This window comes from Neltuma alba, unplaced genomic scaffold (genome assembly GCF_004799145.2).
Source record: "Neltuma alba isolate B1F8T4 unplaced genomic scaffold, ASM479914v2 tig00011524_pilon, whole genome shotgun sequence".
NCBI lineage: Eukaryota > Viridiplantae > Streptophyta > Magnoliopsida > Fabales > Fabaceae > Neltuma > Neltuma alba.
The window spans coordinates 475,604-497,859 of NW_021636190.1; the positions used below are offsets into that span (position 1 = coordinate 475,604).

The 22,256-nt window shown below is 33.5% G+C and overlaps 3 protein-coding genes across 5 annotated transcripts; 2 read left to right on the plus strand and 1 right to left on the minus strand.

The window, feature by feature from the left end:
* Positions 1-1,645: 1,645 nt before the first annotated feature.
* On the minus strand, positions 1,646-6,642 carry LOC114714633 (ubiquinol oxidase 4, chloroplastic/chromoplastic). 3 transcript variants are annotated; one of them, XM_028899382.1, is made up of 9 exons: positions 6,282-6,641; positions 5,664-5,847; positions 4,871-4,964; positions 4,187-4,302; positions 3,567-3,675; positions 3,234-3,302; positions 2,691-2,762; positions 2,559-2,606; positions 1,646-2,156 (listed from the first exon to the last, which is right to left on the minus strand). In XM_028899382.1, exons 1-9 carry the CDS (start codon positions 6,440-6,442, stop codon positions 1,918-1,920), a joined length of 1,092 nt encoding a protein of 363 aa, XP_028755215.1. In that variant the 5' UTR covers positions 6,443-6,641; the 3' UTR covers positions 1,646-1,917. The 3 variants fall into 3 exon arrangements, with proteins under 3 accessions (XP_028755215.1, XP_028755217.1, XP_028755216.1); XM_028899383.1 differs by having other exon boundaries at positions 1,891-2,156; positions 6,291-6,640; XM_028899384.1 differs by lacking the exon at positions 2,559-2,606 and having other exon boundaries at positions 6,282-6,642.
* A 6,875-nt stretch (positions 6,643-13,517) lies between these two features.
* Positions 13,518-16,674, plus strand: LOC114714632 (uncharacterized). Its single transcript, XM_028899381.1, has 4 exons — positions 13,518-14,154; positions 14,953-15,402; positions 15,641-15,950; positions 16,251-16,674. The coding sequence occupies exons 1-4, from the start codon at positions 13,753-13,755 to the stop codon at positions 16,382-16,384; spliced, it is 1,296 nt and encodes a 431-aa protein (XP_028755214.1). The 5' UTR covers positions 13,518-13,752; the 3' UTR covers positions 16,385-16,674.
* Positions 16,675-18,609: 1,935 nt separating this feature from the next.
* LOC114714686 (RPM1-interacting protein 4-like) lies at positions 18,610-20,960 on the plus strand. The gene is made up of 3 exons (XM_028899445.1): positions 18,610-19,289; positions 19,463-19,672; positions 20,885-20,960. Exons 1-3 carry the CDS (start codon positions 18,939-18,941, stop codon positions 20,903-20,905), a joined length of 582 nt encoding a protein of 193 aa, XP_028755278.1. The 5' UTR covers positions 18,610-18,938; the 3' UTR covers positions 20,906-20,960.
* The last annotated feature ends 1,296 nt before the right edge of the window (positions 20,961-22,256 follow it).

The window sequence follows — 22,256 nt, forward strand, 5'->3', positions numbered from 1 at the left end:
AATCTTTGTAATATTAAACGTAACAGGAAAAATCTTCCCATACAAATGTGCAGGTATAATTATTTTTTATATTTATATTTTAAAGAATGGACAATAACAGGGGGGGAAAAGGATAATATCAGCTTATCCTAGTTTGAATTTGAATTTAAATGGTTTTAAATTTAAATCAGACCAAATAAAAAAGTATTAACGGAAATTTAAATTAGAATTTGATTTGAAATTAGCTATGAACACAAAACTACAATTATCTCGTAAAATTGATAATAAAATTGAAAAACTGATAATAATTAATTATTATTAATAATAACCACTTATGATTTTGGCTTTATAATTGATTTATATATATATATATATAATACTTATCCCTTGTAATGTACTCATGCTATAGTTGCTAGTGGAGGCATGAAGCAGTTCAGTCACTTACTAATAAATCTCTAACAAAGAATATGAGTACAAAGGTTTAAGAAATTGAGGCTTGAGGGAAACGAGATTTTTTTTTTTTTTTGGGGACCGAAAGTGAAAGGTGAAGTTGAAATATAACGTTGGATGATACCTTAAAAATTTGAATGACAGAGTACTGATTATTACTATAACAGATGATATGGAAAGTTGAAGAAATATTCAGAATAAATGTTTATTTTAAGTTATTTTAGGTTTTTTTTAATTTAATTTTATTTATTTTTCAGGTAATTGTTCTCCATTATTTGAGTTATGGATTAATGGGAGGCTTTTTGAGAGTTATTAATTGGCTTTCTGCTTATAATATTGAGCTTCAAAATGGTACCGGAACAAAATAAATATTTGTTTTTATTAGTGGAGATTCTCCTTGAGTTTTATTAGTTGCATGAGTTTAAAATCCTTAATCCTTCATATTTATTAATTAAGTTAAATTCTGATTTTATATTTTAATAGAACTCTTTTCCGGTCTTCCTCTCTGCCTATCTTTAATCCAATCATTATGTGACATAATAATTGTGTTTCGTACGGCACGAGAATTAGCATGTTAAGAAGATTCCAAAAAATAATAATCGTTTAAAAAAGAAAACAAAGATTTATATATCTCTTCCGAGTCATTGATGATACACTAACATATTACTCTTAATATTTACGCGCACCTGCGCAGTTTTCTTTTTCCCCTGTGCAATTTCAAGAACACACATTAACCACACCTGAAGACATTATTATTGCAATTTCAAGATGAAGTGACGGTGACAAGATCGATGACGGGAAAAGTAGAGATGATGGTGCTTGGTACTCCTCTGATATTTAATATAAGATATATTTAACTAAATCGATTAGATTAAGAAAGTTAAGAAAGATAGTTAATTACAAAAAATATAACATGTTTTTCTAAAACACCATAATCATCTTCCTTAATATCATCTCTCTCTCTTCTACTTTTTCTTATTTATAAGAGTATTTTAGGAAAAAAATGATAAATATGAAAAAATAGATCTTATATTTAGAATCGAAATCAACTCAATAATTATGTCCTATATTAAGGACAGGAGGAGTATTAGAGAAAGAGAGGACGATAAAAGATACCAGACATAGGAGGGGTAGAGGGTATTTTTTTAAAGAGCAAAATAAAAAATTTACAAAAGATAGCAGCTCTGAAGGCCCCCTCTTGGGAATTCTCATCACCAAAAATGTGCAATTCTCATTAACAGTGCAATATTTATTACCATTAGCAAGTCCAACCAAACATACTTTTCATGGTAATGAGATAAAGATTGCCATTACAGATCTGTAATGGTTTGAACCAAACCGGCTCTAATTTCCTTCCGTGGCAGCCTTTCTTTAACAATAGACATACATCAGATAGTATTTCTGTGTGTGTGTATGTGTGTATAAACAATCTAGTAATTATTGTAATTATCCTCTACCTCGTTTGTTTTCCTTTGTGTTCTGCTGACTTTATTGTCGCGTAGTTTCCTTCAGCTTGGGAGGGTCAGATGTAATAGACTTCTTTATACAATCTACGATGCCTTCACAGTCAGTCGTTTCAAGGGAACAGACTGGGTCATCTTCAGAAGCATCATCTTCTACATGCGAATGTGGTGACTTGAGGTTCCCATGAGTTTGGCAGGCCTTCATCGTCTTGCAGTGCTCAGCCTCATCATCTCTGACATTTACAAATACATCGTACAGATTCTCTGAAAGGGAAAAGTTGTGACGTTGCATGATCAATATTCTAATTTCAATGCATTAACCAAAAAGAAAAAGCAAGGTTTATATGGAGTTTCCCTCAGCAATCATCTTTTATGTACGGAAATTCCAACAAAATCATACATGAAATGAATTGTTCTATTGTCAGGGACGGCAAGAACTCAAACGTTTTAGTTGTTGTAATCTGTGAAACTAGAAGTTTAAGCGGCTAAAGCTCACTGAGCTTAGATTGTAGACAAAGTATGTGTAAAGATCCCTTCAACGCAAAAACTTAAAAGCTAGTGAATGAAAGGTCATACTTCTGTTATGATCTTTAACTGGTAGTGTCAAACACATCAAAATAGTCAATCAGTTTATCAATGCATATCAACCAAGATTTCAAAATATACCTATCTTCGGCCTTCGAGAATTTGGAGCTCTGGAAGTTTGAAATTCATCTGACATAACGAGATAGGGAAACTGTGAAAAATCTAGTTTTCTCTTCATTAGACAACCATATGTCATAAAAATGAGAAGCTTACCAAATAAATACAAGTCATTTCCTGTGTAATAATTCACAGCCACCTTAGGTGCAGGCATTTTCTTCAATTCCTCTACATATATATAAAACCATGCCACGTTATGGAATCGGATAAAGAAGTAGAAATACATATGAAACCAATGCACGAAAAGCCTTCATCCAATACATAGTCAAACATCCAAGCGCAATCAAAGTAAGACCATTCTTGTCTCGATTCATTTTTTGAACCTTTTTTGGAGAAATTCATGCCACTCTTCGAAATGTGCGCTGATCAATGAGATCAGTTGCGTTAACTCAAAATGAATATTGAAATCAAGTCCATATAAGCCAGATAATTTATCGTAGGTCTCAACATAAAGCCAGAATGAGCTCAACCTTTTTAAATTGTTTTCATATTTGATTCATTGTAGGCAGATAGCAATTTTGTAGTAATATTCTGGCCATCACTCAACTACAAAAAGGTCCAACTAATATTACCAAAAAAAGTCAAAATCTTGATGACAAAGAAGGGGCAAAACAAAAAGAAAAGACTTCTCAATCATACCTCCTTGGACCTTGATGAATTTGTCATATGTTTCATATGCATGACTCTCAACGCATTCAGAAAAGTGATCTGCACTAGTTATAAACCAAACGCATATATCAGCAACTGATGAGCCAAACAGACATGCACCAACTTGTTAAGAATATACATGCAGTTAAACACAGTCTTTTCCAGTGTACCATCTTTAACCATTGGCATCTTCAAAAATCACTTTTTATAAAGCTTTTCTCGGTTAAATAAAAAATCATTCTCTAACTTTCAACATTCCAAAAAGCCAGAATGTTAGATGGGCAGGGGTTTAAAGTGCAAAAAATTTAAATACTTATTACTTACACGCCATTCTTGGGCTAATAGCATACATAAGAACTGTCATAAAATAATAAGCTATCGCAATATGTTGGGCAAGAAATCGGTCAAACCACCAAGAATTGCCCCCTAGTTCCTGCAATCAGATGAACAAGCATCTAAGTCCTCACATGCAAAAAAAATCTTTGTAAATAATATTAGGTGCATAAGCCTGTTTGCAAATAAGATAAACTAGCAACTTGTCCCTAAAGTGTATATCTCAGTTTTCTGTTAAGATACACGTCATATTGATCTTTCAGACATGTGGCATAATGATAAGTTCTGCAGAGCAACAGCTTCTCAAACGATATACTTCAGCGATCCATATCCCAACCCAAATAACAAAAACTCAAAAATATATTAACTTCAACAGGTTTTCATTTTACTGAATAAATATTTTCATCATTTTTTCAAGGGACGCGTACTGTTTGACTCCATTTTACTAGCATCAACATTTTAATCCAATTACTGCGATGTTCCAAGCACTAAGCCTCCTTGAATAAGAATGATACAAGGATGAACAAGTATTGGTAGTTTCATCAAATGACATAGCAACAGCAATATGATTTGAGTTTCCTTTGATCATACAAATTTTCGGAAGATCTTACTTCCATGATGAGCAAATGATGCATTTCATTCCAGCTCTCAGCAAAATGCACTTTCAAATAGTCCGCTCGCCTCCACCAGCCAAAACTCTCATACAAGTGGAGAACGGATATAAAGGCTGCCATACATGAAGATATATACAAATCAACAGCTGCAATGACAGCGCATGATGACTACCAACATTTACATTAAATAGATAACTGACTAAGATGTAGAGTCCATAGAATTTCCTGTAGTATTTTTCACTAAATTAAATCTGATCCCAACATTAGAATGTCTTTTAAAAGAAAAACTGGAAGCTGAGATAACCCATGCACTTATGTGATTTTAGAGGACAATCTTTTGTGCATTTTTGAGTTATCTGCCATCAAGTTCTCCAATAAGAGCATGACCAATGAATTTCCTTTCAGCTCAGCATTTCATAATTAGGTCTTCCCAAGAAAAAAAATTCTGATAAATGTTGTCATGTGTTTATTAGAGAGTTTAGAAACAAACAACAAAAGAACTTTACAAAAGTCCAGTTCTTTATTATATAAATTATTAAAAACAAAATAATGATCACGACAACACATAAACGTAACAGCAAGGATTCAGCATCCTTGCTCAGAGATCAAGGTTTAAAAGTTCGAACTTCCCACTACTTGTTTAAAAAACAATAAAAAAAAGACTAATTAAATACCACTTACCAAAGTAAGGAACTCTTGCAATAGTTTCAAGCACAAAAAATCTTGCATAGTGTCTATCGTGATAGAAAGCATCAAGTATCTTTATTACAGAATCCTGAAAATTTTAGTGGATGTTAAAAATAAATAGCAGTATAAAATTCAGTTTCTTATGGCTAAGCATGCACTAAAGCAGTATAGGCCAAAGAAAATGTTAGCCACCAATTTAATCTAACATTTAGAAGAGCGCAAGTCAATTATCCGACAAAATTAGAAGGGATTATGAATCTTCATCTGCAAGGTATGCTTTTATCATCTATCAACATGAAAGCATACTAGTACCTATGTGAAGTACAATCAAGCCTTTACGAATAATAAATAACTTGTGCATGCATGTTATCTGCTTGGAAATAAAATGGTATTTATCATTGAGCGGTTGACCCTAGAATTTCCAGTAAGTTATGCTGAGAGAGTCATAGAACGAGAATTCACGATTTGCTAAATAAACAGCACACAAAAGAGGATGATTTGTCATTCCCTAGTTCACTCATGAATAACTCAAGTTTGAGCAACAGAAACTAGTTTTCATTTGTTCAGTGATCAGAATCAAGGGACGGACCTAGTGCAAAATATACTATCACTGACTGACATAAAATCCATTATTCCCCGTTGAACATGTGATGGGAAAAGATGAAAAATATGTAAAAATATATAATATCACACAACAATGAGCCAAAACTGTTCACATGTTCTGATTGACAGATTGAAGGAGGTATTTCAAATCAACATGCTGAGATATTGACAAAGGAGTTGTTACCGTGAGAAATATGTTAGTAGATTGTTCAAGTTTGATAACCCATTTCGCCAATGTATTAGAGGGCGAACTCGAACTTGACTCCCCACTACTTCCTTGATTGGCATCAGTGGAAGAAATCTTGGACGGGACTGACTCTTCTACCCTTACTTTATCCTCATTATCTTGTAGAAGACTTGCTCTAACCCTGGAAATGCACCAATGGAGATCAAGTCTCTTATAATTTACACAAAACAAAGGAGGAATATAACATTAAGAACTGGCAATGTCCCCTTCATATTCACAAGGAAAGAAATCGCAAATTACTCTTCCACTGTTACCTTCTCATTATCTTTTTTTATCTATAATACAATATACAACGCCCGAAGTTTTTAAAATCTCAAATTTGCAGAGCTTATAAAGAATGCATATCAATATACCAAGACGAAACTTTCTCACTTCGCATCAATTGCTCAAGTTCCGCTAAAAGTAGAATTTGAGGGCACTTTCAATATTCAGAATAATTCAAATTCGAAAATCACACCATATTTTTATCTTCATTTCCCACCCATCCCGCATAAGAATGAACAAATAAAAGGAGCAAGCTTTGGAAATTAAAAACGCACGAGAAGAAAGATGAACCCCACAAACCTAGGAACCGACGAACGGGTTGATAGGGGATTAGAGTGAAGAAAATTGGCCGGCGAGTATCCGGGAGCTAAATTCTTCAAAGTCCTTGCTTTGGCAGCTGAAGAAGACGAAATTGAGGCTGCAAAGACCGTAGAAGAGAAACTCGCCGCCATTCTTCACTTTCCTGAGCAGTAAGGAAAACGAGGTGAATCAATCAGAGCTTAGGAGGTAGTAGTCGATTGTTCGAATTGAACAAAGCGTATCGCACTGAGCCACTTGAGTCATGTTAATTTCTCAGCGATGAAGGAGATTGTCGTTTTGCGAGTCTGGCTAATAGGCGGCCAGAAAAGACGTATATTCTTTCGGCTTAATAAATAGGCAGCAAGACAACAACTTCTCCAAACCAACGGCCACATGAAAACGGAATCGTCAGAAGTCCAAACTGGAAAATATCTCTCCAAGAGACGGCCAAAAAAGAGACGAAGGGGAAAAATCTCTCCAACAGCAAAAACGACCCACACTCCTTGTCGTTTCAGTGAACACGCGCACGGACGCACGCACACAGTTTTCGGTGTATTTTGTGATTTATGATTTTATGATTTTCTAAGAAAATGTTTGAAATTATATTGTCATGGTTTTCAAAATATGGTTTATCTTCTTTTTTTTTTTTTGAGCTGACAGAATATGGTTTATCTATAAATACGATTTACAACTTTCAAATAAACATGGTTTTTGGATGGCGTTTATAAATCTTAATGCATACCGTACATGATAATTATAAAGCGATTTATAATTATAATCAGGGCTATGGTGCGTCCAGCACCCTGAACTATTTACCCAGGTGCGTCCAGTGGCCTAAAGTAATTTTGGGTGCATTCAGTATCATAAACTAATTAAAATGGTGCGTCCATATCCCAAGCTAACAGAAATGTTATGTTTAACTGTTACTTTCCTGACTCAGCTTAAAGTTGACCCCAGATATTCTAAATGGTAGACACATGGGCACCCGATGTGTATTATTCTTACTCAAAATTCAAATGCCCATGTGTCTACCATGTAGAATATCTGGGGTCAACTTTAAGCTGAGTCAGAAAAGTAACAATTAAACATAACATTTCTGTTAGCCTGGGATATGGACGCACCATTTTAATTAGTTTAGGACATTGGATGCACCCAAAATTACTTTAAACCACTGGACGCAGCTGGGTAAATAGTTCGGGGTGCTGGGTGCACCTTAACCCTTATAATTATAATAATTTAAAAAGGCGGGCTTGTCTATCAATGGACTAAAACCATGGGCCGAGTATGAGAGTGCCGGCCCAGTTCAACCCAGCGCACACAGAGTAGCTTCCACTCCCAAAGACTCGGCAACTTGCAAGGCCCCGCTTGAGTTATATCCTTTGAAAAAAAAAAAAAAAAGGCCCCGTTCTTTTTTTTTTTGGACTCAAAAAGTCCCCGTTCTTTTGTGACGGTAAAAAGAGCAGGAAAACGACAGCAGAAGGAGTACTCAAAATAAGGAATGATCCAAGAGTATTAATTTTGTGTCTCAAAAAAGATTATAAAAAGTTACTTGTGAAGATAATGAGTTGATTGATGAGCAGTGAGACCTGGGAGGTCTTTTGATGTTTTAACGTGGAGTGACGCAAAATCAAGGATAGACAGTTGAACAACTCCCGAGGGTAGTTAATTAAGTGCTTATTTTAGCTTCTTAATAAAATACTTCTCCGATCCTTAATATAAAACCCATTTAACTAATTTGATTAGATTAAAAAAGTTAGGTAAATTAGTTAATTATAAGAAATGTAACATATTTTTCCTAAAACACCATAATCATATTTCTTAATACCTCTTCTCCCTTTTTTACTTGATTATGGTTGAATGAGTATCTATATGGGTAATTTAGAGAAAATTAATAAATATTAAAAATGGGTCTTATATTTAGGACCAAAACCAACTCAATAATTGAGTTCTATATCAAGGACTGGAGGAGTAAGTACTTTTCTACAATCACGCGATAAAATTTTCCTCATATACTTATTTCATATTTTCTAAATTATAATCAAAAAATTATCTTTAAATAGAGGATTGCAATAAGATCACAAGAAAAGAACATATTCATAAAAAAAGTGTCATAACAATAGAATAGTTTGTCATGACAAGTAGGGGTGTTCAACTTGTCCTGTCTCAACCGTATTATCCCGATCCCGATCAATTCAGAACAAGACGAGATAGGACAAAAAAATATTTTGGAACAAAATAACTATGGGATGAGACAAAATAGACGTGAGATAAGGTCATCCTGTCCAGTCCTGCCCCGAAGGATTTTTTTTTTTTTAAGTTACTCGTTAGATTATTCAATTCTTTTTTTTAAATAATTATTTTTATAGTGATTTTCAGTTTTTAAGTTGTGATATTATCTCAATAAAATCTTTTTTCTCAATAAAATAATTTATAAAATCATTATGTAATGTTTCTTTTATGATAGTTCTTTTTTTATAGTATTGTTTTTACACCCTTTTTAATTATATAATTAGGTTTTCTACTTTTTTTTTAGTGTTTTCATCTTCAGAAACTCAATAAAAAAACAAATATCACAACATAAAAAGGATTGAAGCTCAGATTACATTGGTTTGTGGGGAAAAAAAAAAGAACTCAAAACCAGATGTCTTGTCCTATCTTGATTCCTACAAGACCGGAAGGGGTCTATCCCAGTCTGGTCTCGTCCCATGAGTAGGCCTAATAACAAGTTTCACAGTAAAAGTTGATAATATGCTTTAATTGCTCAGTTGTCATTAAAATTTTTCAGTAATTTTTTTTTTAAAGATTTCATGAGTCCTCATTCTAAATAAGTGCTCAACAAATATGTTTATGATTTATGAATTTTTATTGACGAGGAGGCCACAATCACTTGTACAGGTCCTGGCATCCCAAAAGCTTTGTTAAAAAATCTAGTAAAATGACACTCCTCAATATCAGCATTTAGATTAAAAAGAAGAAGAATCGTTCAAGTTATTAAATCTCAACTAAAGACTTCCTACAAAAATATATTGTTATTTTTAAAATTTAATATTATCAAAATCAATTAAGGTGTCCCGGTCATTGTAGCACGTGTGTCGCCCAGGGCATAATAAGACCCTTATATATACTAATATAAGAGACTTATATTTAGAATTGAGGAGTATTTAAAAAAAAAAAACATGGAGAGTCGTGTTGCGTTAACTCAGTACAAATGCATATGATCAGATTAGCTCTAAGACATTATGAGTTTGTTTCGTCTTTTAGTTAAAAAAAGGTATAAATAATGAGCTGGGAGTGAAGACAGCTGTGTTTTGGCGAGGGAAAAAAAGGAGGGTTTGAGGACATTGAACAAAAGGTTGGAGGTTGCTGTAATTTTCATTTTAATTTAGCGTGGTAGGTATTTAGAACTCGAGATTATGTTAGTATTGAACCCATGATTTCCTATTAGTCAACGAACTTATTATTAGGAGGTGTTTAGATAGAAATAAAGTCATAATTTTTAAAATGTTTTTATAGTATACAAAATAAATATGTTAAAAAAATTTATCTCAATTTATAAAAAAATATTTTTTTAAAAACATTTGTTTTTGGACAATCTAAACACCCACTAAGTGGTCAGGGAATAAGGGCATTGGGCAATAGGGTAAATTTTGATGAGTGGAGACCACTGAAGAAAAACGTTTGGGTGTATAAGCAAGGGGAAGGTCGGTGATAAGCGGAGGGATGAAAGAGACAAGGCATGGAGAGGCGTAAAGCTTAATTAAAGGGCAAGGAGCGAGGGGCGACAGGTGTGCTGTGCTGGCGGAGAGTTTAATGTTAAAGGATTGGAATTTGGATGGGCCCCGCTTCAAAGTTATTACTCATTGGTTGATTTGCGGTGTGCTGTCACCGACCCACCGCCGTCTTCTGCAAGTGACTGCCCTTCAACCCAGGCGATTTTTTCGGACCCTGTTCTTGCGCCTCACTCTTCCCTCGCTCCACCAACTCATCTTACTATTTATACTCTAAATTAATGAGTATAAATAAAATGAAAGAGAAAGGACAAAGAGAATCTATATCCCTGAACTAATTTGAAAAAATAATTGTAACTTGTTAAGATTGTCACTAAAGAATATTTTCAGTGTACACGATTAGAAAGGTATAATTCAAAAAAAAAAACTTAATTAATTTTTTTAACCTTTTCAAACTAATTATCTAACTCTTATGTTAAAAATTAGAGATAGTATTAGATTTCATCACAAGTTACATTATTCAAAGCAGTGAGCGATATGCCTTTGTTTAAGGTGGCTCTATTGGCTTCTTTTACAAGTGTCAATGAACCATGCACATCCCATGATTTAGTTATTTATATACTACCTCCGGTCCTTATTATAAGACCCCGTTTGACTTTTTGTTTGGTCCTAATTATAAGACCCCAATCCATTTTGTCTATCATATTTATACATTTTTTTCCAAGATAATCCTTTTAATAATAATAGTTCTAGCCAATATACTTAATTAGCAAAGATATTTTAGGAATGACAACACTTATTTATTACAGATAACTAACTTAACTGACTTCCTTAATCTCCTCAAATAAGTCAACTGGGTCTTATAATTAGGACCAGAGGTAGTATTATTAACTACTAATGGTTGGTCTAATTCCTTAATTTTGTGTGATGCACAAAAGACATGGTATTTATTTTACTCTATAAATAACAATGTTTGCGAAAAATTATATTTTTTATTTTATATATTCACTTTGATAATTACTGTAAAACTTCCATAACATTTATTTATTACTGTCTGTTGCTAAATATAATAGTTAGTTAAAGATTAAATTTATTATAAATACTATCTCCGGTCTTTAATATAAGATCTTATTTGACTTTTATTTTAATCCTAAATATAAGATCCTAATTTATTGTCTCTCATATTTATGTATTTTTTTCCAAGATAATCCTTCTAACAATAGTAGTTCTAACCAATACATTTAATTAGTAAAGATATTTTAGGAAAGACAATGCTATTTATTATAAATAACTAATTTAACTTATTTTTTTTATCTCTTCAAACTATTTAAGTAGTTTTTATAATTAGAACTGGAGGTTGTATAAGAAATCAATCTAATTAGCTATCTGGATTGGCCGTGTTAAACGTATTCATGAAATTATTAACAGATTGCTTTTCCATTTTTTGGTCAGAGAACAGATTGCCTGCCCACCTCCAACCCATCTCGCATTTTCGTTGATTGCCGCGTGGATGATGTGAGGCTCTTGCAAGTTCGCACAAAAATCTTTAGGTGCTAATTTGTTTTTTTTTTTGGGCTTTTGGGGGGGGGTTGTATTTAATTGTTTATCTTGTATTTATCACTGTTTAGGTATTCTTTATATAATATACTATATAAATTTAAAAAATAAAAATATGCAATCTCATTTTTTTTCTTGAGAGAATTACTATCAAGTCAAAATGATTTAGTTATAAAAAAATCCCAATGACACGAAACTTTTCTTATTATGTACACTGAAACTTGTTATTATACGGTATTCAGTGAATTTTTAGGTGACTAATTTTTTTTTTCAAGGATACGACAATGATTTCCTTTTTTTTGTTTATTTCCCATTAATACACATAATGTTTTAAAGCTAGTCACTTCAATGTAGTATTCACGCTACATTCATTTCTTCTTCTTGGCTTTTTTTTTTCCCCGGTCAATCACATTCATTCCACATAATTCCCACAAAGCATATTTTTATGCATGTAAAAATTAATCATACTACTATTAGTCTATTACGACATTTTAATTTTTAAAAAATATTCCTTCAAAAACAAGAAAAGTTCATATAATTTGATCGGAGATCTTAAGAATAAGCCACGTATGATCCCACACTAACCAAAGACAACAGGCCAAGTAGCCGGCAACCCAACAAATTATGAATCTTTTAAAGAGGAGAGGCTTATTGGCCCAAAAAAGAAAAGAGAGAAAAGAAGAGGCAGGTCAAATAAGTATCCTGCGTTAACTTTGATATAGGAAGTGTTTGAGAACCCTCAAAAGTGTTTTTAAAAAGTATTTTTTTTTACACAATAAAATAAATTACTCTACATATTTACTTCGTAAACTATAAAAGCACTTTTAAAACTATAGATTGGTTTCCATCCAAACATTCCCATATTCACCTCTCACCTAACTCAACTTTTTTTCTATTTGGATATCTACCAACAGTGATATTCTTCTAATCCTATTTATAGCATAGAAAGACAAAAATATTTTTTAGTCTTAATTATAGTTATAGGGTAGTAAGAATTTTTTTTTTGTATAAATGTATAATTTTACTTCTTATTTATTACTACCTCCGGTCCTTAATATAAGATCCTGTTTGATTTTCATTTTGGTCCTAAATATAAGATCCCAATCTACTTTATCTCTCATATTAATGTTTTTTTTCCAAGATAGTCCTTCTAATAATTATAGTTCTAGCCAATATAGTTGATTAGTAAGGATATTTTAGGAAAGATAACACCTATTTATTACAAATAACTAACTTAACTTCTTTCTTTAATCTCCTCAAATTAGTCAACTGGGTCTTATAATTAGGACCGGAGGTAGTATTATGTTGACTTTGTTTATATGAGATATAATATATATTAAATAAATATGAAATTAAATAATTATTGAATTTTAAATGAAAGTTAATAAACTTTAAGATTTTTCTTAGTCTATATAAAATATACTGAAAACAGTTTATAAACAAGACCAGAGTAACATTTTCAAAATAATTTTTTTTATTTATATCTGTAAAAAATAGGTAAAATGAACATCAGAATCACCAACATCACTATCAATCTAATCAATAATATTTTGCCATGTTGATTGAAGCCACCTAATCGCAAAATTACAACAAATTTAATAATACAATAATTAATTCATATCAAGTTTTTAACCGCTACTCATCAGTGTATCCATCCTTCTTGGTCAAAAGAAATTAATGTGTGCTTATACAAATGAATGAAGGGGATGCTTGATTTATCAATCGTCCATTGGATGATGCTTGAAACTGAAGCTTGAAGATACTTATCTCCCAGCTTCATTTTTTTATTTTTCATTTCCTTTTAAGAGTTGAGATCAGCCTGGAGACAATTAGTTGACAGTGATAATTAAAGAGATTAAAGTATTGTTAGATCTTCATCCAATTGGGATAACCACACATGCCCAGCTCAAACTCTCGCAGAAAAGTTCAAGAACTTCAAAATTTATTTTACCGGTGATTTTTTTGGGGTAGGGACATCTTACAGCTAGAAAGAGGATTTTATAGTTGACAAACAGTGACTGCATCCATTTACATAAATTCTATATTCTCTGGTTCAACCAGCCAAATCATCATCATCATCATCTTTTTCTCTTCTTAACCCTCTGCTTTCTGCTTTACATGTGTTCATCTGGTTTCCGAGCTCTGATCAGTACAAATTTCCCCAGATTTCCCAGGCTATGGAAGATGAAACCAGAGTTTTTCTCCCGAAAACCAAGCAAGCTTCAGACTTCTTCGATCACGAAGGACCCGAATTAAGGAAGTTTAGATCGTACCTCCGATGGGTGTATGTCGATCACTCCAACTATTGCCGAGCTGCTGTCTCCTGGACCGTGTTCTTCGTCGTCGCATTCGTTATTCCTCTTTTATCGCACTTTCTTCTTTTGTGTCCCGACTGCGATTCAGATCATACTCGCCCCTATCACATACCCGTTCAGATTTCTCTCTCAGTGTTCGCCACTCTCTCCTTCCTCTGCCTCTCTAGATGGGATCGCAAGTACGGTTTGAGGAGGTTTCTGTTTCTGGATAAAGTAATCTACGAGGCTGATAAGATACAAGAAGGATACGCTGAACAGCTTCAGGTTTGATTCTCTGATTCTATTTTTCTTCCTTGTGCCTTCTTCGTGTTTGATCGAAGTTCAGAACCAATTATCTGCGATTTCTTTTTTTAATTTTGGAACAAAATTATCTTCGATTCGATTACTTGCGCTGAGAAATCTGAGGATGGAGAGGACGATGGATTCGGACTCAACATTGCAATTTTGAATCTTCGTTCTCCCTGGATTATTCACTGCACAATCAGGGGAATTTTTAACCTTAAAACAGGAAACAACTTTTGAATTTGTTTTGTGAAGTAACAGAACAGACACATACTTTGCGGCGCTTGTTCTTTTTTGGGCCACAGCGGGCCACAGCGTCCAAGACTGCGAGTGTGTCAAAGTTGTATTTTTCAACTCCAAAAGCTAACAGCCAAAGGAAAAATGGAAAGTATGAATACGGTGGTTTTTTTTTTTCACTCTTTTTTCTTTCTTTCTTTCTTTCTTTCTATTTTGGGTAAGAACAGGGCTATTTCTTTGGCATCTTTATTGTACATAAATAATTAGAATACATCAAAAAAAATATTATTAGATTATATTGTAATTAATATCTATCTATTAATATAATTTAAAACTTCAATTCAAAACTAAAGCATGATGCCCAACGGTTTCTCCTTATTCAAAATTTTTTTTATTTTATTCCTAATTTTACCCAAAGTTCATATTTTTTTTTACAACATTCTTAATTTTATATCCTCTTAAAATTGAAATTTTTAAGTAAACACAAAAATTAACGTGTCAATATGTCTACATTTCACATTTGGTGTGGCATGTGTCTTGCAGAGAACCATGAAGCTAATATTGCTTTGGGGGCTTCCCTCTTTCTTAGCGGAATGTGCCTACAAGATATGGTGGTTTGCCTCAGGAGCGTCCGAATTGCCATATTACGGAAACATATACGTGAGCGCCATCGTGCTATGCGCTCTTGAGCTGTTCTCTTGGCTTTATCGGACCTCCATTTTCTTCTTGGTCTGCGTCTTCTTTCGGCTCATCTGTTGCTTGGAAATACTCAAACTGGAAGAATTTGCTCAAGTTTTCCAGAAAGAAACTGAAGTTGCGTCCATCTTAGTGGAGCACCTGAAACATAGAAGGAACCTCCGCATCATTAGCCATCGTTTCCGATTTTTCATTTTGTCTTCTCTGCTTTTGGTCACTGCAAGCCAGCTCATTTTCCTGCTCATGACTACAAGAACTGGTGCTGATGTTGACATCCTCAGGGCTGGCGAGCTTGCGGTATGATCTTCTTTAATGAACTTCCATTAGGACACTACTTTGAGTTATATTCTTTCACATGATGTTAAAACTCTTTATAACCAACATGCTCAGAATTCCCTCTCATTCTCTTATTTTAGCTTCATCAGGGTATATATATTTGAGCTGTTGCTTTATTTAGGGATATTTGCTCCTTCAGATGGATTAAAAGAAAATTATAATTTGCTAAGCAAGCCCTTTGATTATGACAATGTTGCAGTTAGTCTCCATAACCCTGGTGAGTGGGCTATACATACTATTAAGAAGTGCTACAAAGATCACGCATAAAGCACAATCCACCACTGGGTTAGCTGCAAAATGGCACATATGCGCAACCATAAATTCATTTGACAATGAAGGCGAGACGCCACGTGTACCGGAACAGATAGCTTCAACTCCAGTTTTAGATGCCAATGCTCTTTTGGGATCAGATGAAGATGAGGTGGGAGATGAAGAGGATGAGCTGGATAACACAAAGTTGGTCCCAATTTACGCCCACACCATATCTTTCCACAAGAGGCAAGCTTTAGGTATGCTGGAATCTACTGATGAATAATGATGACTTTTGCTTGTTTTCTGTTTAATTACGGTGATTCTTAGTTATATTTAGTTTATAAAAGATAAGTAAGCTGAACTGATTAAAAGTGGTTTAATTCACTTTTCCTCACGTAAGTAAAACCTGGGCAGTATAGTTTGGAGAAGCAGGAGCTTCTATATTTACGGGTCTTAATTATGTAACTGAGTCCTTGTTTTTGTAATAATTAAATCAAACTTAGATGATATAAAATTATTAATGGTATTGAGTTATGAGCTAGTTGGTTTTGATGCAGTGACATACATGGAGAACAACAGAGCAGGAATCACAGTGTATGGGTTCATGCTTGACAGAACGTGGCTCCACTCCATTTTTGCCATTCAATTGGCTCTTTGCCTTTGGCTGCTCAACAAGACAATCGGTGTTTAGGTACGCATAGATTATACAGATTACACAGAAAGGAAGTGCTATGATGCTCGATCTCGACAAGAAAAATTTTATAAATTTTCAGATCCACTTGTGCAGTTGGATCTCAGTGTCTTGGTATTTGTATTATAATTTTTTGTTGAAATTTTTGTGTCTTTTGATTGCACCTCCCAATCTTTTGAGATGAGAGTGGATAGTGCGCATTTTGTGCTAGGCTTATGATCTCTACATTTTGTCGTGTAAAAAAGAGAGATTAATTATTGTTTTGAGATTGAATATTTTTATTTTTAAAATCATACTTATTGGTCTTTAATACAAGAAGTTTTACAAAATTTAATGGAAGATCTATAACTAATTTCTGAAAATATAATTGTCTCTTTATAATGATCTTTCAATCCTCTGTCCAATAAGTTATACCAATCGAAGAATAACTTTTTAAAGTTGTAAAAAAATTTAATTATTTAAGTCATTTTAACTAAATTTCTTAAACATGAGAAAGTTCTTAATAGGGCTTTATATATAGGACATAAGAAAGTAATATATATGAGATTTTTTCTATAGTCCCTTTTTTCTCTTAATTCTGCAAGGACTTTAGAACGAATAATTCTAAAAGATTCAGAGGTATATTTTGTTTCATTCATTGCATTGGCAATCTTCATATGAAACTAAAGATAAACGCAAAACCTTCATATGCTTTAAGAGCCAAAGAGGTAATTAAGCTTTTTAAAAGGGTAAAGACTGAAATGAATGCCACAACAGCAGTCAAACATATTTGGTAGCAATGTGAGATTAATGCTTGATTCAAAAATTGATTGAGAGGAAGAACAGGCAATCAACTTGGACCACTTGAGCGAGAGGCGAGAAGCATACGTCCCTTTGTAACCTATCATATTGACGAAAGAATAAGGCATCATGAAATGTTATTAGGTTGCTACCAACGAGGGGAAGTGTTGAGAATAGAAATTTGATAAATGTTATTACTTTTGATTTTAAATATAATAACTAGGTAAGAGGTTTACTTTAATTTTAAATATGGGATTCCAATCAACTTTGTTTTTCAAATTTATAATTTTTTATCCAAAGTGTCCTTATTAATTACATATAGTAAGGGAATTCACATAAAAAAATAATTACAATGCACATGATTAAAAAAAATTATTTTAGAAAAAGTAACACATATTTATTATAAGTAATTAATTTAAATAATTTTCTTAATATATACAAATTAATCATCTAATTTTTGTATTAAGATCATGAGATAGTACTACATATATTATGAGTTAGTTGGGCGAATCTTTATTAAGTTGTCATATATTCATATATATATATATATATACACACACATACATACATATATATATATATATTTTTTATGCAGTATTTCTGAGGCTCGAGGCTGTAAATATTGGGCAATATATCATACATGCACGGGCACGATTATTTATTCATTCAATAAAATGTATCCTTCAGACATGAGTATTTCTCATGTGTGATCCAACAAAAATGGAAGGAGCTAATCCAGCCGTATATTTGCTTTGGATTGCTTCCATGGAATCGTGGAAGGGGCCAATTCAACCAAATCTCTTCTGGATTTAACCCCCACCTGACTTGTGAAGATGGAAACAAATTTTGCTTTCCTACATCCCTATATGATTCCCATGATGATGATTTTATATTTTATCTGGAATTTTTGTAAACAAGGCTCTCGTGGAAGTAAAGGAAGCCATAATGCAGTAACCCCACAATTGCAGTATAATTATATATGACGTAAATACCACTCTTGGAAGAAGCTGGAATATAATGCGTGGGGTTGAGACATGTACTAACAAAAACAACATAACAAAATGGCAAAAACAAAGCTCAGGTTAAGAAATTCCGAATATTCATCCGTTTCCTGATCAGCTACAAGAAAGGGACGTCGACTTTGGGCATTCATAAGAATGCTTCGAAAGTATCAAGCATTTGTTTGCAGTGCGTGTCTTCACTTCTAGAGTCAAGATTCAGGCTACCTTTCTCCTCCCTTGTTGCTGGCTAAGTCACTTGTTCCCTTTCATTATTTCTCTTCAACAAAGAAACATTACCTCCAACGATTCGTGATTGCAGAGACTTGGGAAAAACACAGGAGAAACGATCTCCTAATTAATGGCGGTAAGTGTTCCTAATTATTTTTGGGACTTGGGAACGACATAATTCCAGTCTCGATCTGTTCTACACATGCCATATGTTGAAATGCATATCGAATCAACCTCCTTTCCCTTACTTAGATTGATTTTGGTTCTTCTTTGTACCTTCATATTTTACATGATTATGGGGGAAAAAACACCAAATCACCTGATTGTAAGAACACCGTAATTTTTGTGAGCATTCACAAGAATGCCTCAGATATATACCCTCATTTGATAAGCTCCGATTCATCCTCTCACAAGCATTTCTTCAAACATGTAATGTGCAGCATCCTTCCCACGTGCCAAAGTTCGGGAATTGGGACGCCGACGATGAGCAGTACACAGCATACTTCGAGACTGCACGCAGAGAGAAAGACTTGAATTCGCTGACGATGGTTAACCCAAACGACCCAGAGCAAAACCCAAAGGCCTTCAATTTCTTGACGGGATCCACCGCCACCACCGGAGGAAGCGACGGCTCCCTCTCCCGCAATTCGAACAGCTCGTTGGGAAGAAGCAGCCGTAGAAGGAACCCTCCTCATCAGAGGAGCAGGGAAAGCTATGGGAGCTTCACACCAGAGTCTGTGAGCTCGAGAAGTAACCATTCCGATCACCCTGTGTTACAGAGACGCGAGAACAAAAGGAGCACATCAAAAGGAGGTAGTGTTGGCCGCACCGGTAGCTTCTCTTCCTCAAGCCATCATCGACCGGGGAGTGGAAGCCATTCTTCTCGTGACTCCGAAGTAAGCATCTCGTTGTTCCAAATATCACATCACTTTGAAATCTGAAAGATTATAAACATAACATGGATAGGATTGAAAATGATTGCTTGTTAGAAATTTCTGGTAATGATTATGAATGCTGAAAAAAAGCACGGGCGACTCTGATTTGAAGTGGTGGATCACTTGAACTGCAGAATCAGAAGGTAAAAGCAATACCAAAATTTGGTGAGTGGGATGAAAAAGATCCAAAATCAGGAGAAAGTTTCACAGTGATCTTCAGCAAGCTTAAACAAGAGAAGCATGCTGAGCCTGGTCACCACCCTGATGCGCCTCCACAACCTGTTCATTTCTCAAATGCGCCTAATCAACGTCACGGGCCTTCCCCTAAAACCCCCAGGTCCAAGGTAATCCGTTCAATTTCTAATAAACAATTTATTAGGATTAAGGTTAAATTTCTCAGCTCAAAAAAAAAAAAGGGTTAAATTTCAGTATTGAAAAAACAGTAATGTTACCTCTGCAGCTAACTTTTTATTAACCTTCTAATAATAAACGTTAATTTTTTTAACTGTTACGAAGAATTTGCTCCTTTTTAATATTTTTGGAGGGTTATCCGAAAATATTTTCAAATACAAAAGCTTGTAATATAAAATTAAACCTTAACACTAATTTTTATATACTCGTATACATAGCCATGCGTGCTGCACTTTATCTGGGGAACAAGAAAGGAAGGAACAATATTGATTTTTTTGTCTTTGGGCCTGAAGGAACAATATTGATTGAACAACATTTAAGAAGACTAGGTTTAGGGTTAAACATTAGCTAATTTAGTAAATTTCTATTCAAGATAATTCTTTTTCTTTTTTTAGTTTTTTTCCTGTCAAAACAAGTTAGTTCTTTCCTTCCGTTGTATAAAACAAAAAAAACAAAAACAAAAACAAAACAAATTGATTCTTACTCATCCGGTTATTATAATTTGTTAACTCATTAAATTACAAAGATTGAGTTATTTTAAATCAAATTTTAAAGAGGATATTAATAGTTAAAAGAAAATTGAGCGATTAAAAACTATAGATATTTTTTGGTTTCATGTCATATTCTTTTTGAAATGAAAAATATGAAAACTTTAAAAGTAAAAGCAAAATAAAATATGTCATCTAGTTTTGGCAGAGAATCCAAATTCCACGTCATGAATATTTTTCTTTCCACAAAACATGCTTTCTAACCAGGCTACATTGATGTGTGCATCTTGATTTTTTCCCCCCAAATTTTGCTTTATTAATATATATAATCTTTTCTTTTACTCCTCTAGTCCTTAATATAAGACCCATTTAACTAATTTGATTAGATTAAGGAAGTTAGGTAAATTAGTTAATTATAAGAAATGTGACACATTTTTCCTAAAATACCATAATCATCTTTCTTAATACCTCTTCTCCCTCTTTTACTTGATTATGGTTGAAGGAGTATCTATAGGGGTAATGTAGAGAAAATTGATAAATATGAGAAATGGGTCTTATATTTAGGACCAAAACCAACTCAACAATTGAGTCCTATATTAGGGATCGGAAGAGTACTAAAGTATGTCTTCTATATTTGACATTGTGATACAAATGCAGTATTGTTGCTTTTTCAAGTGAAAACAAGCGAGCGTGGGGCTGCTATAGTCTGCTTTGATCCGCACAAGCCTTCATGTATAATCATCCTTTTGCACTATTATATATTTTAATTTTCTTCTTTTTTCTCTTCCCTTTTTTGCCTAGATGTTCTGGTCTTGAATATTTACAACTTGCATATTGTTCTTTGCAATTGTTTTAATCGTTGAATCTTTTGTTGACCATGCCACTTCAGTCCATAAATTAAAATTTTGGGCTTTTAGCCCTGTATGTCTTCTAAAGAAATTTAAAAAATCCTGGACCTACCAACAGAGGTTGGTCCAAGTGATAAGTAGCTTGGTACTGCTTAAGTAAAGTCTTGAGTTCGAGCCACTGCATATGTAGAAATCCTCATTGGAAGACTTACCCACTACAGCTAGGTGCGCAATGCGGGTCGGATGCAGATATAATCCGAACAAAACTCCAGTGAATTGGTTGGGTAACCAAAAAAAAATCCTGGACCTGAAAAAAGTTTCTATTGGGCTAGGCCCAAGCACATAAGGTCGAAGCCTCAAAACTCTAAGCATATGTCAAGCTTGACCCAGTTCTATCCTTTGTTCCATAAAAATAAATTAGTCAAAACGCAAGGTGATTGCATCCAACCAGTCAACAAAAATGGGTTCAATTAGGGTGCAAATAATTCATATCCTACAAGAATCTATATTCAAAACCCATGATTAGTATCTGGAAAAAAATTTTATTGATTGATACCAACTTTTTTCTCAGCAAAATGATTGATACAACTTTCAACCTGCTTTTTATCCCATGAAACAAAACTCCCCTAAATTCATTCGCGTAATGGAGGAACGAGAATTAAAAAAAAAATTTAATGAGCTGGATTTAAAAAAGATAAATAAAAAGAGTTATAAAATTTTAATGAAGAAAGAATGCAAGATAAAAGAATATAAAAAATAATTGGAAATTATTAATCCTGTTCTTCAATCAAAAATTTTCACCAAAAAAATTTGAAAATTACTAAATCTCAAACAAAGAATTTTTATAAAAATTGAATTTTTTAAATCAATAAAAATTTGTTGTTATTTGTAATCATAATTTTTTTTGTGAGATTTTTTTTTTGTAAATTAAATTCATTAAAATTTTTATTCTCATCCCTTCCCGTCGCTTTTGGGCACACCAGACGCGCCACGATTTTTGATGAAGTTTTCGGTTTAGTTATTCCCAGTAAAGAGATTTATGATTGACGTCAGATGGTTCCATTACGTGGTGAGGAACTGATTTTGACCGTTTTAGACATTTAGCGCGCGGGAAACACATGAAAGCTCCGTATGGATGACAGCTAACCACAATTCATTGCCAAAGATCCTCATTAATTATT

What these genes read in the sequence shown, in the direction of transcription:
- LOC114714686 (XM_028899445.1), top strand. Translation starts at nt 18,939, where the DNA reads ATGGTTAACCCAAACGACCCAGAGCAAAACCCAAAGGCCTTCAATTTC. An exon ending in ATTCTTCTCGTGACTCCGAA is followed by an intron (nt 19,290 to 19,462) that starts GTAAGCATCTCG and finishes CTTGAACTGCAG; the next exon opens with AATCAGAAGGTAAAAGCAAT. An exon ending in CTAAAACCCCCAGGTCCAAG is followed by an intron (nt 19,673 to 20,884) that starts GTAATCCGTTCA and finishes ATACAAATGCAG; the next exon opens with TATTGTTGCTTTTTCAAGTG.
- LOC114714632 (XM_028899381.1), top strand. Translation starts at nt 13,753, where the DNA reads ATGGAAGATGAAACCAGAGTTTTTCTCCCGAAAACCAAGCAAGCTTCA. An exon ending in GATACGCTGAACAGCTTCAG is followed by an intron (nt 14,155 to 14,952) that starts GTTTGATTCTCT and finishes TGTGTCTTGCAG; the next exon opens with AGAACCATGAAGCTAATATT. An exon ending in TCAGGGCTGGCGAGCTTGCG is followed by an intron (nt 15,403 to 15,640) that starts GTATGATCTTCT and finishes ACAATGTTGCAG; the next exon opens with TTAGTCTCCATAACCCTGGT.
- LOC114714633 (XM_028899382.1), bottom strand. Translation starts at nt 6,442, where the DNA reads ATGGCGGCGAGTTTCTCTTCTACGGTCTTTGCAGCCTCAATTTCGTCT. An exon ending in AAATGACTTGTATTTATTTG is followed by an intron (nt 2,607 to 2,690) that starts GTAAGCTTCTCA and finishes TCGTTATGTCAG; the next exon opens with ATGAATTTCAAACTTCCAGA. An exon ending in TTCTCGAAGGCCGAAGATAG is followed by an intron (nt 2,157 to 2,558) that starts GTATATTTTGAA and finishes TTTCCCTTTCAG; the next exon opens with AGAATCTGTACGATGTATTT.